The 15,256-nt window shown below is 35.1% G+C and overlaps 1 protein-coding gene across 6 annotated transcripts; it reads right to left on the bottom strand.

The window, feature by feature from the left end:
* Positions 1-20: 20 nt before the first annotated feature.
* skor2 (SKI family transcriptional corepressor 2) lies at positions 21-14,639 on the bottom strand. Of its 6 annotated transcripts, none has more exons than XM_068223922.1 (10): positions 14,392-14,639; positions 13,086-13,158; positions 7,413-9,231; positions 6,792-6,855; positions 6,196-6,273; positions 4,809-4,871; positions 3,899-3,997; positions 2,402-2,469; positions 967-1,029; positions 21-585 (listed from the first exon to the last, which is right to left on the bottom strand). In XM_068223922.1, exons 3-9 carry the CDS (start codon positions 9,198-9,200, stop codon positions 970-972), a joined length of 2,220 nt encoding a protein of 739 aa, XP_068080023.1. In that variant the 5' UTR covers positions 9,201-9,231; positions 13,086-13,158; positions 14,392-14,639; the 3' UTR covers positions 21-585; positions 967-969. The 6 variants fall into 6 exon arrangements, with proteins under 6 accessions (XP_068080023.1, XP_068080020.1, XP_073770594.1 ...); XM_068223919.1 differs by having other exon boundaries at positions 4,809-4,874; XM_073914493.1 differs by lacking the exon at positions 13,086-13,158.
* Positions 14,640-15,256: the final 617 nt, after the last annotated feature.

The following is a 15,256-nucleotide window of genomic DNA, read 5'->3' on the forward strand; positions in this document are numbered from 1 at the left end:
AAGAAATTAAGAATGTCCAGTCTTATTCATTGTATAGACTTTAATTATCCACATAAATAGTAGAGAAACTACAAGAACATATTTAAATACATTTGCATGAACAGTTTATAATAACGTTTTTTTTTTTTTTTTTTTAAACTCGTGTTTATGTCAGTGTTGTATTTAAACAGGCAAAACGAGAAAAGTTGACACACTTTGAGATGCTCTTCCAAAGCAAGCTCCTTCTGTACATTTACAACCTCGGGCTAATAGAACTGTACAGTACGCTGTTATCAACAAACCAGGGAATGCATGGGTCATAAATAAACTTAAATAAGTCCATAAATAATCAAAGAAGGGTTTCTGTACACAAGATAAATAAGTCAATTGAAGTCTAAATCATTGGTAGATGCACTGAAGTGTATGTCAGTCGCTGATGCCATTTGGTTTCATTGGAGAGATGGACATTGTTGAGGTGCTGATATTTTGATCCGGCGAAGAGGTTATTTTTATTTTGTTTGACGACTCCTTGGAGACTGAGATGATTTCACTTCATTGTGTCTGATGATGTTGAGAGCAGCTTGATATTGTTGTAGATGAAATGAGCTAAAACAACAATTCGTACAGTTATTAAATATTCACATTAAATTAATAATGGTTGGCAAATCAATGCTGTTTTAAAATATAAATGGTATATAAAATATTTAAAAAATTTAATAATAAACATCATTTGAGAGTCCATAAAACTCTCCATAAAACAAATTCAGTCAATTAAAATTTTACTTGTTGCTAAGATATTGAGTTTAATCTCATATAACTTAAAAAAAAGTTGAAACATGGTTAACTTATTTATTAAACTAACAATGAATTGCCAAAGTATTGCCAAAAAACAGTAAAGTTGTAAATTCTAAACTAAAATCAGCTAATAATACCACACATAATATTTCTTATCTTATCGCAATTTTATCGAATATCTTTGACACTTACCATTTAGCTTTTGTTTAGATGTGTCCCGACTTTTTCTTTTCTAATGATGTTTGCATAGGGAATCTGAAAAATAAAGATGGAATCAGTTAATATCAATTAGTCCAGTCTCCAGTGACTCGTGATTTTTCAGAGATGATTGTAATGTGCTGATTTAATGCTCAAGAAAGTCATAATTCTCATTACAGTCAATGTTAAAATGTTTTTGTGGACACTGTGGCGTTTTATTTTTCAGAGTTCTTTAGTGAATCTAGTTCAAAATATTTTTGTAGCGTTATAAATGTATTTACTGTCACTTTTGATTAATTTGAAGCATCCTTGATGAATGCAAGTGGTTTTATTCCATACACCAAAAATATATATAACATTTGGGCTCATGTACTAATGCATAATCAATCTCCTTGATGATGTGTTGTGAATTAATGGATTGGATGAGGGGATTTTCAGGAAAAAAAAAATTAAATGCTTTTAATTGAGCTGAATTCTCAGATCAGTAACTAAATAATAATACCGTTTTCAGCAATGCATCATGTAAGGCACAGCGTAATAATTGTGATAATGTACATTGAACTGATAATCCATGCGGCTGGATGTACATTATCGTTCTTATTACGAGGCTACTTGCACTAAAACTAAACTATATGAATACAGCTTTATGAAGCATACAGTAACTTACTTATTATGTTATCATTATGCATTATTAATTATTCAGTTGCAATTCGATGCCAAATGTAATATGATATATATTAAAATATGATTTTTGGCCATTTGTCTTTAGTTTAATTGGTAGTTATCTGGGAATAACCTACTTCCAAATGTCATAATTGACCAATGAGAATCAGTTATTTCAGAGATGCGTTTAATATTTATCACATCAGTTTATCAGTTTCTTTATACTGTTTAACACAAAACACAATTTTATAAAGAATGTTCTTTAAAAAAAAAGCTACTAAGACTTTTTCTATGGAATTAAATGGCTTTTTTCCCCCAACCTTCTTCAAAGTTTCTTCCTTTTCTTCCAAAGAAAGAAACTCCAACAGGGTTGGAACAAGTGCAGGATGAGTAAACCATGACATAGTTTGAATTTTGGTGAGAAAATTGCCTTTAAATATGCAAATACAAGAGCAAAATAAATCAGAGATCTTGTACACTTCATTGTTATTATTGTCGTTCTGATTTTTCATTCTGTAAAAAAATAAACGTCAGTCTGTTAAACACACACATGCAGCAGTGATGCATGTTACACCGATAAGCAATGTTTTCTACAGTTTTAGAAAGCACAAGACTCCAGATCTCGCTGATTTTTCTTCCTCTTCAGATAATATATACAGCAGATTATTTGCATATGTAATAGGGTGCTGCTTGTAAGTCACGAGCTAATTAATCATATGGGAGATGGTGACCTTATTGCAGACTGTGTTAACAGAAAGCTCCTTACCATCTGTAACTGCTGTACCATCTCTTCCCTGTACGCCAGTTCTCTCTTCATTTGGTCCTGAAAGTTATCTGTGGAACATGAATATGTAAAACGTCAAATAAAGACATCTTATGGTCACTGTATGGTACCGTATATACACACACATTTAAGACACCACAGGTCAGGATTAAAGAAATATTATTGTTCACCATGCCATGTAAAATCAAAACAGTGTACACTGTTATTTTTAAAGTGAACAATTCAAGCAAGGTAATCAACTTGGGGGGGAGCGGGGGTTGTTTTGGTATTCTTCAATCAAAGTATGACCATTTGCTTATATTGGAATCACAGGTGCTTCTAGGTGAAAAAATAAAGCCCCGCCCCCTACTAAATATTCAATTTCAGTTGGAAATCCATCAACATCCTGAAATAAAAGTCTCATTAACTTCCAGTTCACATGAACTTTAAGAAATCTCCCTTTTTTCATCTTTTTTACGCAAATCTCTTTTTATGATTCAGTAATTCCAAATGTCACAAACAAATCCACCAGTAAAGACTTTCAGAATATAGATTATGAATAAAACTGTGCTGTCTAGTAAATGTAATTGATGTTTAAGTGGAAATTTATGGCTCAGTGCTGGAAATCAAAAAACTAATTTTGAAAAAAAAAATCTCCTTTAAAATATGCTTTGCGATTAAAATCTACAAAAAAAAAATGAAAGTATTTTCAGATGCTTTCTTTACGCTGAAGTTTTCTTTATATGGATTTTTTTTTCATGAAAAGCCTAAGTGAAAAGGTGTTATAAAAAACAGATTGTGTACTTTCTTATTTTAGCTAAAGATAGGGTTTTGAAGGTAAACATAACATAAAACATAATTTCTTTCAATCTAATGGTAGTTAGTTGGCCTCAGTGAGCTGTAGATCATTTTTAATGTGCAAAATCCACATTAAGGCAGCTTTAAAGTAATCCACACAACCTCTGCCTAAAATATAGGTCTTCTATAAAATAAACAATCATTTTCAGAAAAGAGTAAAATTATAGGTTATATAACTACAGCTATATTGTGATGCAAACTTCCCGACATTGATAAACCACATAAGATACAAATATAAGTAGTTTAAATGTATATATACATTTCTTTCTCTGATATGACTGATAGTTTCACTAGAGAAAACATTTTTTGTGAACTGTGGTCATTTTGATAAAAAAAAGAACACATTAAAGTGTTATGAAGCTCATGTTTCAGACTATCATGAATTCTGACAGATAAAAGGTAAAAAAATAATGTAAATAATATTCAGTTTAATGCACAGAATGGTGTGTTTTATAAGATCTCAAATGTATCATCAGGAGTTACAGATTTATATTTTTTGGCTGAATATGTTTTTATAAACATAAAATCTTTTTAATGTTATTCTGTATGAAAAAAATATTGTGCTACGTTTCCTACAAAAGAAATTAACATTACTTAAAAATGGTGTTATGCTGATTTGAGAAATGAAGTAAGGACACTTACGGAAAACTGGAAATGGAGAGCTGCCTTTCAGAGCGTGAAACTCCTGCTCCAGTCTCCTCCGTAAATCTATCTGTTCAAGGAGAACTTTCTGGAGTTCCTCTGAAGGACAAATAACACAGTAAATCAAGATTAGACTCCAATTCATGTTGTGCCCAAAATATGAATGATTTCATCTGTTGCAATTACAGAAAAGCTATTTTAAACAGTCTTTTTTTAAAAAACAATAGTCAGATGTTCAGGTTAAGATTTTTAAGCCACTCAGTAAACAGACAAATCAGTAAATATAATATTTAATTATAATAGCTAATTATTAATGTATTTTTAAAAACACATATTGTAATACATGTAAAATTTTATTTACAGTTTAATTTATTGCTGCAATGTAAATATGAAGTATTTAGAAATCTTCAGTGTCAATATTTAAGTGAAAACATTATATAAATTAAAATGTTAAAATCAGATTCTCTAGATGCATAAAATTGACTATAGGTATGTGTTTCAGTAACATTATTATATTTGTTCAATCTTATGAAACATATCTTCCAAATTTTAAATAGAAATATTGTAATTTAGATATATATTTTTTACTTTCAGAAAATGACAACCGGTTAATTTTATTTTTCCATCAAACAAGCTTTCTGAACTTTTGTGATGTTAGGACATCAGTACTGGGTTGTCTAAAAAAATAAATATCCATGTCTGCTTATTTCTTTCTTTATTTTTTTAAAGAAAAAAAGTTTAAAAACTCCATATTTATTTTACAAATGGAAGAAATGTCAAACAAAATTACATGTCACTCAAACACATACAGTAAGTTAAAGTCCTGAAGTGGTATCTTTATTTTCCCTTAGTTTTAATGTTATATGAATCTTACTGTAACATAGTGTATTCAATCTGTTTGTGAGCTTACCTTTTTCCATGTTCTCAACATCCTTCTTGAGTGATACAGGAGAGTTTGCCTCTTGACTTTGGTCTGCTGAGCAAAATAAATAGCAATTTTTAAATTCAAATACTTAGGAAGTATAAAGCATCCGTCAATTCAAAATACGGTCTGAAACACATGTAATACCAAGAGCAGCCAGTAGATGTCAGTGCGATTACATGTTTTTTTTAGACGAGCATGTTTGGCTTACAAAGTGAAATAACATTTATGATTTTTCTGGTTAAATAAATGGTAATAAATTTCCATATTTATGGTAAAGATGTAATTCAGAAAGTGCATCATAGCATATGATTAGTGGGTTCAAATGCATCTAAATTCAAACACAAATGCAGAATGCCTGAAATAAGTGAAATTGTAAAAATAGCAGATTAAAAAAAAAAGCTTCAGTGCTATAGTAAATCAGGAAATAAATCTAAACACTTTTGGGTCTGTAAATTCGCATGGTACTGTGTTTTTGTGTCTGTATCTCAAATGGCTCAAATGAAGTGATCCAGCATGTAGGTATAATCTTCCCTTATTCTACTGTCTCTCTCTCTCTCCTCTCATTTCCCGTCTTGCCTCCTTAAGCCGAACAAGGCGTTCCTCATTTGGAAAGCGGTCTTGTTCTCGCTCTCCTCCTCTCTCTGTCTCATTTGACAAGCAAATTTGCAGACAGTGCCTGAGGATAACAACCTCGTTTGACAGTCAATTAACCGTGAATAGTCAAAGCCAAGGCAGTTTGCATTATATAAATGGAAAATTAGATTATTTTTTCCCCCTTCCCTCCCAAGAAACAGAACTATCTTTAAGACACTGCCGTTAGACTTTGTAAAATCAGAAGTTCTAATCACGTTTCCCAGTAGCCCCTCGGAGACGTTTAGCAATCAGGCAAAGGTGGTTTCATTTAATTTGTTTCATGTAATTTTTTCAAATATATTATACCTTATATGAGGAGATCATTATCGGCCGGATAATATAAATGTTGCCATAGATGTCATAAAACACTTTTAATGTCTTTCTGACAGATAAAAGGCAATAAGCTATGATCTTTCTAATGGAAGATTTTGCCAAGCAAAAGGCAATTATTTCCGTTTGATATTGTTCAAATGGTGATTGTCACCTTCCTGGCGTTGAGCTGATTGTCTTGCTGAACTGTTATGGCTCCCCACAGAACACATTTTCCCAATGACATTGTGGAGAGAGCTGCTCCATTTTAAGAGTGCGGCGAGAGTATATTCCATCCCGTATCTTTTATATTTAGATTAATCCTAATATCCTTGCAGGAATGGGCTAGCTGTGCGGCGCAAATTATTTTGCGGCCCTCTTGGTGTAAGTGGCGGATGTGCAATGGAGATAAAGTGGCGTGCGCTCTTACTTGGGTTTTCTCGCCAGTATTCCGGTGCGGATGTCTCTGTCTCCGAAACGAAAAAGCTGCTTTGCTCTTTGTTGTCGTCTGAAAGAAAATGTAAAAATGTGAATGCATGTATACACCTTAATGAAGTGTTTATATGGAAAGCATAAATTGTGATCTTTTTTTTAAAATTATTGAACATTTAATTTGGTAAATGCATTTACTTTCAAATGGGGAGCATTTTATTTTACAGGCCTGTTTCACATGTACGTAATGAATAAGAAATAAAACTTCTTTACTGCCATTAATAGTTCCATGAAGAACCATTAAAAGGTTCTTTATAGTGGAAAAAGCTTCTTTAGATTATTAAAATATTCTTCACACTAAAAAAACAAGCTTCTTTGGTGAACAACAAGAAAAAAAGTATTCTGTGGCATAACTTGACTTATTTTATGTACTTATTAGCTAATTAATATGCCTAAACCTCCCCCTGAACATAACCTTAACCCATGTACAGAAGTAATCTTAAACAATCTTTACATTGTAAGTACAATGTAATAATGTAAAATAAGGTGCAACCTTTAAATGTGTATGATGTTCACTTTAAACTCATTTCTCACCTGAGGCGGCTGTTTTGTTTTTGGTTGCGTAAGCTGGCAGCCCATCGTCTCTGCTCTTGTGAGCCTGTAACCATAAAACACCAGCGGTGTCTGATTAGAACTGATTCATAACACCAGGCCAAAGGTTGAACAGAGAGCAACAAAATATATCAGTCAGCCAAAAGCACAGAATTGATTAGCCTTGAGAATGACAATGCTGTTATGTTTTATATATGATCCTGATGTAAGTTTGGCTGAGTCGTGCTACTGAGTTTCTTTAGATAAATCAACACGCCCCTTTGTGTGTGAGAGTGTGTGTGTGTGTGTGTGCGCATGTGCATGCTGAGGCTAATTGCTGAAGAATTCCCGTTACAATTGCTGTCGCTCTTCTCGATCTGTCTGTTAATGTAGCGTCAGAGGGTTAAAGATTAAAAGGGCTAATAGGCAGAAGTGACAAAGGGGAGCAAACATAATGTCGCCATTAAACAAAACACGACTGGGCTTATTAGGAGGGATCAAAGAGCTCTGAATATTTCATTTCTGCAGGGAACACAGGCTATCAATCTTGTTATGCATATGGACCCTGCCAGCCGATGGCCCGCATTTAAATAATTAGTTAAAGTGCCTGGAGGGAATATTTACATTTCTGTACGCGGCGCTTTCCTCCAGCGAGCCGTGAACAGGGCTGGGGACTTTGAGGATAGTGGGCGGACTGACAGCGAGGCCTGGTTTGTCCTCTGCCGGGGTCTCAGCGGGTATGCTTGGGAAGGAGGCTAGTTCTTTGGCCTGTTCGGCTGTTGTTTGGCTGTCAGGAAGCCCACGCATGTGCAGGCCGCACGGCTGCGGTGGTGTCTGCGCTACGCGGCTGCCAAAGTCTTCCTGCTCCTCGTCCTGTTTCGTCTCCACATCCACTTCTTGCTCCTCATCGCTTTCTGCACTGTCACTTTGGTAGCTGCAGCTGGTTCCTGGAGAAAGGTGCCTCTCGGGCCCGAAGTCCTCCAGGCTGCCATGAAGTTTTGCGATGCTTTCTGTGTCTTTGACCACTGGCCGGAAGGCAGAGTGGTAACTGGCCTTGCGGGCTTGAAGGGAGGGGGTGTCTAGCAGCTTTAGCCAGCCTTCTGGTGCAGGTCGTAGTTCTGAGGTCACAGGTGGGCAGTCACTGTCAAACAGCCCAGACCTGGGGTTTGTATCCAAGCCTGAACCAGCATCGCCCTGTTCAGACAGATCTAAAAAAGCTTGTCTGAGAGATGGGCTTTCTGTGAGGGAGGACAAAGCATTGGGTTGGGGTTGCAGGTAAGTGGGTACTGGAATACCCCCTGTTGCCCTTGGGGGCCAAAACATGCAGAAAGGGGGATAAAAAGCGTCTTTGCGGCCAGGCCAAAGAAGACCCGAGAGGCTGTTGTTTTTCTGTCCATTGCTTGCCTCACTGTCGTCCTTCTTCTGCGGGCACAGGCCAAATGCAGGGAAGGTGTAGGGGCTGGGGAATAGTGAAGTAGTTGGGAACTTCTGCAGCATCCCAAAACCTTTACTTGGGACAGGAATGACCGGGTAACTGCGAGGTGCTTTTCGAGGTGAAAGGCTGTTGGAGTCCAAATCATCATCATCCTCATATCGACCCCTCTTCTGGGTCAGTTCAGGAGAGATCATGTGGGGCAGAACTGAGTTTACGGCTTTGACGGCACTCATAGATGAGCAGTGAGAGGAAGGAAGTGCTCTCTTACGACTTCCTCCATTGAACATGGCTTTTACATCCTCCCAGGCAAACATCAGGTCATCGGGTGGTGTTTTTTCTGCAAGTTTAAGGTGCCGACGCCAGGAGTTGAAGTTGGCGGCATCTGGCTGTGTGTACTTGGCCTCGGGTGTGCGGTGTGAGTGGAAGATGAATTTGTTCGGGGAGAAGTACATATTGCAGTAGGAGCACTTGATGCATTTAGCCCTGGAGCTGTTGTAACGTGCTGGGATGAAACTTCCCCGGCAGCCCCAAGCACATTCATGCATCACTTCAAACGCAAAGTTGTCTGGCAGTTTGGGTGGAGAGTTCTCACCCAGGAAAGACTTGCAAAGCCGTTCCGCTTCCCGTTTGGTTATCATGCCACAGCGCCGGGATGAAATGGGCATGGCGCCCGCCCGCCGAAGGATCTCAAGCTGGACTGGAGTGCACTGCACACAGGTGATGCCCAGAGCTACTCGACGGTTGTGGATCTCATTGTAGCTGTAGTTCTTTAACAGGGTGTTGGATATCTGAGCCAGGCATAGCCGTTCTTGATTGTCAATTACAAGTGAAACAATTGGTACCCCGTAGAGGATGACCTGCCCAACTTGGTTGGGCTTAAGTGAGGATCTTGGAGGTGTGAGGGGCTCCTGCTGAAATGAACTTGGTGGGGTTGCCATCACAATGTCTTTTGGTCCAGGCAGAAGACTCTTGTCCATGCTAAGGAGACCACTGACTGGAGTATTTTGTCTGTAAACACATCATAAAAGATTAATTTAGCTTTTAAAATTAATTCAAAAGAGTCAATAGAAAAAAAAAGTTTCAGCTGTATTAATTTATATATAAAGTGGGCCTGCCATTAAAGAACTTGGTTATAACCATATATGGCATAATTAATAAATAGCATTATTTTATTTCAGTATAATTATTTTGTTAGTTTTCTTTCTTTCTTTTTTTTTGTTTAATGTACAGCAATTTGACAGCTACAGTTAATTTTAATTTGCTGTATAAATAAACGAATTTAATGTATGAAATTGAAATATATAAATATATGGAGAATTAATGACTGCTTTGAAATATTTGTAGATCTGGATGTGAAAAAAGAAAATGTGAAAAATGCTAATCAACATGCTTGCAAATTAGAGAAAACGAATTAATTAAAACGAATATATATTGGCTATCAGCGCGCCAACGAAATTATTTGCTCCTTAAAGCGCTATGAGAAATTACAACTTTTTGTTGCTTTAATATAAACAATCTGTGTAATATGTTTAACATGCTATTGTACTCGTTTTAAAATACCCTGGATATATTTAATAATTATTGAATATAAAAGGCTACAACGTCGCGAAATGACAGATAATTTAAGATTTAGCCGTAAATTGTCAGCCTTTTTTTCTCCACACAAAATATATAGAACGTCGCTTTTTAATGTTTAGATGATGCTTCATACTATAGGTAAATATTACTGTAATAATATTAATAATAACAGAAAAGCATATAAGTGTGTCATCAGATTCGCCGAGCACAAGTCACTTTAAACGGCTAAACCTAAACAAAACTGTCATTTTCAGTCAGACCCGGAGAAGATGAAAAGTTTGCATTTTTCTTACCTCCGCGCGCTGTCGGAGTTTTCCAAACGCTACAGAGCACAAATCATGTCGAATAGCCTATATTCCACATACGAAATCTCGCTATCAGAAATTAATGAAAACGGCCAGCGAGACCACGAACTTTACAAACAGAAACAATCTCCTTTATCGTGTCCAGTAACTGTAGTAAGAGTAGAGACAGAGCGAATAAGCGCGCGCCTCACACACTGGCTCTTATTGCCGGAGCTGGATGTGAGTGATTGGCGTGGCTCTGCCCCTCTGAAGAGCCAATGACGTTTCACTAACTGCCACTCAAACACGCTAAAGAGAAGCTCAGACAGGAGCCGCAGGGGCCCCGGGTGATGCCGCGCGCGCAGAGCTCATTTCTGAATTAGGAGAAAAGCGCCCGTGAAGGACCCATGTGTAATCAGTATAATAGACAAAAAAGAGAAAGTGTTCTTTATGTAAAACGTGTTACTTTTAATTTAAATAGCCTATCATAACACGCCGAGCACAGGTAGCCTAAATGATGCATCATTTAAAATATATAGAATAATTTGTTTTGTTTATTTCGGTATAGAGAAACAACAAGCTGAAGTGTTTCATATATTTAATCTTATTTTTAAATATCACACCACGCAGATCCTAACCAAATAGTTTTGTGTTTAAAATATAGATACGATAGCACGAGTATAAATCGTTTATTTTTTCAATAAGAACTATGAATAATTTTTGAACTATGCATGAATATTTAAGAATACACTCTAAAAAAATAAAGAACCAAAAATGCGTTTTTTTCATAGTGGTGCAGTTTTTTAGGTTCCCCCCAAGCAATAATCTAAATAACATTTTTCTTCATACTATAAATAACGTCTAAAGAATAAGCTAAATAACATTTTCCCCACTTAATCATTTCAATAAATCAATAACGTCAAGATTTTTCATGGAACCATTGATGCCAATACAGAAAAAATATGCTATTTTTAAGAGTTTAATAAATTTAAGGCATGATGTAAAATAAAGTGGAAAAAAATTTAGTTTTTAATTATTCTTATCCGTCTTTAATATGACGCTTTAAAAGTGTAATGCGCAGTCAGGTAGTTGTTTGTGCTTTATTATTTCGTTACCAGCATCTGCATTGTCACACTCAAACTGTCCAAACTGTCACGCTGTATTGAGCCAATTTCCACGCGATCATAAATCAAGCGAAAGGCGACAAATGTCGGCATGTCATTTTTTCATCATTATGAGGGAAATACATGGGCTGTACGTACTGAATCGACCACATCTGAGTATAAAACAAATCGCTTGATGCCGATGACATCAACTGTCTCATCAATAACATTTCTCAGTAATAGCAAAATTGCGGATGCACTATTGATCCGAATATGAAAAATTACAATTGTTAAAAGCGGCATCATATATTTTAATACCACGAATTAAAATTCCCTCTTTTCGAAATTTGCGTTTTTTATTGTAAATATCCCCATTACAAGCTATATGATAATATTTTAAAGACGCTGATGACATTTCGCGCAACATTGGGCCTAATTGTGACGTTTTCATTTTGCCGTGATAATAGAATTAGTACAAAAGGTCAAGTGTTTTGAAAAGCCGAGTCAAATTGACAGGGAAAAAGGGGTCCCATCTGTGGCCCCCTAAACCTCATTTAGATCCCATCCCGCTGGCTTTTGTCTCCCAATAGCCTCATACGACCTCTCATCCCATTACTGGAATATGAAAAGAAAAATATGATACACTTCAAAATTAATTGCCAACACTGTAAAATAACTTTCATCACGCTTTAAACGTAATCTCATATAATGTTAAAATATACTACAGATTTTCATATTTATATAGGTGAAGATAATCATATGCATTATAGCTATGTTTATGCTTTATTAAGAGAGTGATTTGTTCATAAAGCTCAATAATAACACAGACTATTTTAACTATCCATTATATTGGACCACCGCTGATGATAATCAGTACCTAACAAGGTTAGCCATTTATGTTAAGTGCTAGATGTGTCTGCTTGATGCATTGAACTTCATCTATATGTATGTTAACCCTACTGTGAAATTAATCATGCGTTTAAAAAATTACTTATGTGACCTGTCGAGGTCAATACAGAAAGAGGAAGTCTAATAGCTACAAGAATAGGACATTACACACCAAATCCATCATCTAACCAAATATACCTCAGGCATTTTTTTTTCTTTTTGGAAGAAATAAAATAAAATGAAATGAAATGCCTTCACTTTTTTTTCAAAGCCGGTTTGGTTAAATGAAACATATCTGCTAACTGTGTGCAAACTGAAGACTCCTTTCTGGCCTATAATTGTCATGAACAGAAAGTCCCAGAGTACACTGCGGTCTAAATAGGCCTAAGTGCACTGTCCTACATTATAATCCTTATTTAATGCTGGAGGTCTATCAGAAAATTGCAAGACTAAATGCTCCTTTATCTGTGAAGCAATACCATTTAAATACAATCTCATCAGAGGAGAGTATTTGTAGATGTTGATTACTTGGTCAAGCAAATGTATAAAATTGTTACTTGCGTATTGTTCAATATGCTGACTTCCAGTATACTATAATGGGAACTATATATAAATATTGTTACTGTAAGGTAATCAGACTCCAAGAATCTTTTGATTGAACTGTGATACAGAGGACAGTATCAGACAGGTAAATAGGGCTAGACGTCGATACAGTGTGGTGCCATCCATAGGTTGTAAAATATATAATTAATTGCTTTTCAAATATCCATTTGAATTTTAGAATCGCAATTATCATGGAAGCAATGAATCACCGAATAATGCCTTTTTGCTAAAGGATGTCAAATGGATTCATACTTAGGTAATGATGGAGACTGTTTTGATTAATTTAAACATTCATCAGATTAAATACTAGCAATTAAAAATAAATTAACTGTTTATCCATTAAAAAATATATATTAATTCTGTAGATCCTGAGTCATTATGTGGCAGTGTATATTGGTTCACATACCTTATCCAACACTCAAGGGAATTGTCTGTTTTCTAGCTGTTTTCTGTTCTCGCTCTGCAACATCAGTCAATCCCTGAAATGGCCAGCAACATATTTTAGCGTTGAACAGACATAAATTATGGTTTGTTTTTAGTGTCCTTCATGCCTTGTGAGAGCTTGATTGATAGTTTCATTCATGTTCGTGAAATTATAATAATCATTTGTAGCACTACTGAACATTATTGAAAAAAACGAAATTATTTATGACTTTTTTGCCACAGCGACTTACTCTTAAATAATTAAGGTTCATTAATAGTTGCATAAAGTCATTTTAAAAGCATTTCCACTCCACAAAAGGTCCTTACCATGGATAAAACATGTTGTTTAGATAACAAATAAAAAATCTTCAGACATGTTTAGAAGAGTTCACTGACAAAAACCAAATGATTTCTCGAAGCATTAGTTTCTGAGTTAAAAATTAATAACTTTCTAAAAGTTTTAAGATCCCCCCCAAAGCTCAAATACGATATGATGTAGGTAAAATTTAAATGCCTAATTTAAATAAATAAGAAAACAACTTTGATTACGATCTAAAGAAGAAGAATTAATTGTTGTTTTTAATGAGATACGTTTATTTTTAAATGTCCGACAATATAAAATGCAGGACAAAAGAGTACAACTGCCAATTAAACAACCTACTCATTGCAGTACAATAATATATAGCCTTGTCACTTACTGTTTGCCACTTATTTAATAACCAGCTTATTTATTTAGGTTATCTAAACGTAGGCCTAATTTAACTGCTGCTTTAAATGTTTTAAATGTTGGAGTGAAATCAAAGTGATTCAAAAGTTTCCCATTGCAAAATTAAATTAATGACCGACATTTATATTAAACTCTCAAACTCAAAAATACAAATAGAAATCTCAAACATTATTGTCACATATTATACTGACATACACAACGGTGATAAAAACATTATAAACATTAATAAAAGATACATTTCTTAAGCAACACATGCAGAGCAACAAAAAAGTTCAAATATGCATTTTAAACGTTATAGTCGAATTAATCATTTACAAATATTTCAACTCAGCATAAATGCCTTCTTGTCAAGGTAGATAACATTACAAGAAACGCAAACAGCTTCTATCATAACCCACAACTGATGTCGATATTATTCGTTTTATAAACCTGAAATGAGGAATTAAACGTAAAAATAAGACACTGTGGTGCTATCCAATTATTAACCCTAATATTTTCCAGTTCACACAATAGTTAAAACTTTAAAAGCGCATTCAAAAAGCTGAAGAGGATTTGTGTTTACCTTTGACGCGACGTTTTTCGCGCTCTTCCTCAAGACGGTGATGCGTCGCGCTCTTCTTCTTGTCGCTTTTTTTTTAAAAGATATTCCAAGTAAAAGCTTTGTGAATTCTGCTCTATGGCCGATAGTGAACTGATGCTCTTGTGGGCTACCGAATCACTGAATCAACTGCGCGAGGCGTGAAAGCAAATAAAAAGGCATCTGCTGTGCATTGCTCTCGTGCTCAGGAGGCGAGCTTGAGAAATGTGCTCATTGTAGCCAGGGCTGTCATTGAACTTCACGTCCCAAAGAAGCTCAGAGAGGTGGGGCTCTTTTCAGATAACGCGGATAATGGCATATCATGTTTGATCTGGAAGTTTTGCATGGAAAGTGTTACGTTTTTATAGACTGCTGAATCTTTATGTTGAACATGATCTGAGGTTTTATGCCATTCTAGGTTGTCAGTGAGATCTTAAAGCTATTCGTTAAAGAATGTCAAATAGAGAATATATGTTTTAAAAGGCACTAATCAGTTTTAGACAGGTTTAGGTTTGAGTTTGAAAGTAAATTTGTTATTAATTTTATATTCATTTATTTTTAAGCTATAAAGCAATTTACTGTAATTGTAAATACTTTTATATACTTTTAAAAATGTTCTTATTTATAGTTAAAAAGTCAACAATGAGTCAACAATGCATATTTTGCACATAAACCATCTAGATGTGTGTATATAACTTTATAACTTGTATTGTTTACTTCATTTAGTATTTATTTAAATCTTTCTTCTTGTGTTGATATATGTATACCTGAGCTCCAGAAAAAAATGAATAAACCTTTGTGTGTTTGCTCACACTTGGCGAATAAAGGACATTCTGATTCTGATTCACAC

This window comes from Danio rerio, chromosome 10 (assembly GCF_049306965.1).
Source record: "Danio rerio strain Tuebingen ecotype United States chromosome 10, GRCz12tu, whole genome shotgun sequence".
Taxonomy (NCBI): Eukaryota; Metazoa; Chordata; class Actinopteri; order Cypriniformes; family Danionidae; genus Danio; species Danio rerio.

Excerpts from the sequence above, each read along its gene's own strand:
- skor2 (XM_068223921.1), bottom strand. The coding sequence starts at position 9,200 with ATGGACAAGAGTCTTCTGCCTGGACCAAAAGACATTGTGATGGCAACC. Across the intron at positions 6,274-6,791 it reads AAACAAAACAGCCGCCTCAG|ACGACAACAAAGAGCAAAGC; the intron begins GTGAGAAATGAG and ends ATTTTCTTTCAG. Across the intron at positions 1,030-2,401 it reads TGGTACAGCAGTTACAGATG|ATTCCCTATGCAAACATCAT; the intron begins GTAAGGAGCTTT and ends TTTATTTTTCAG.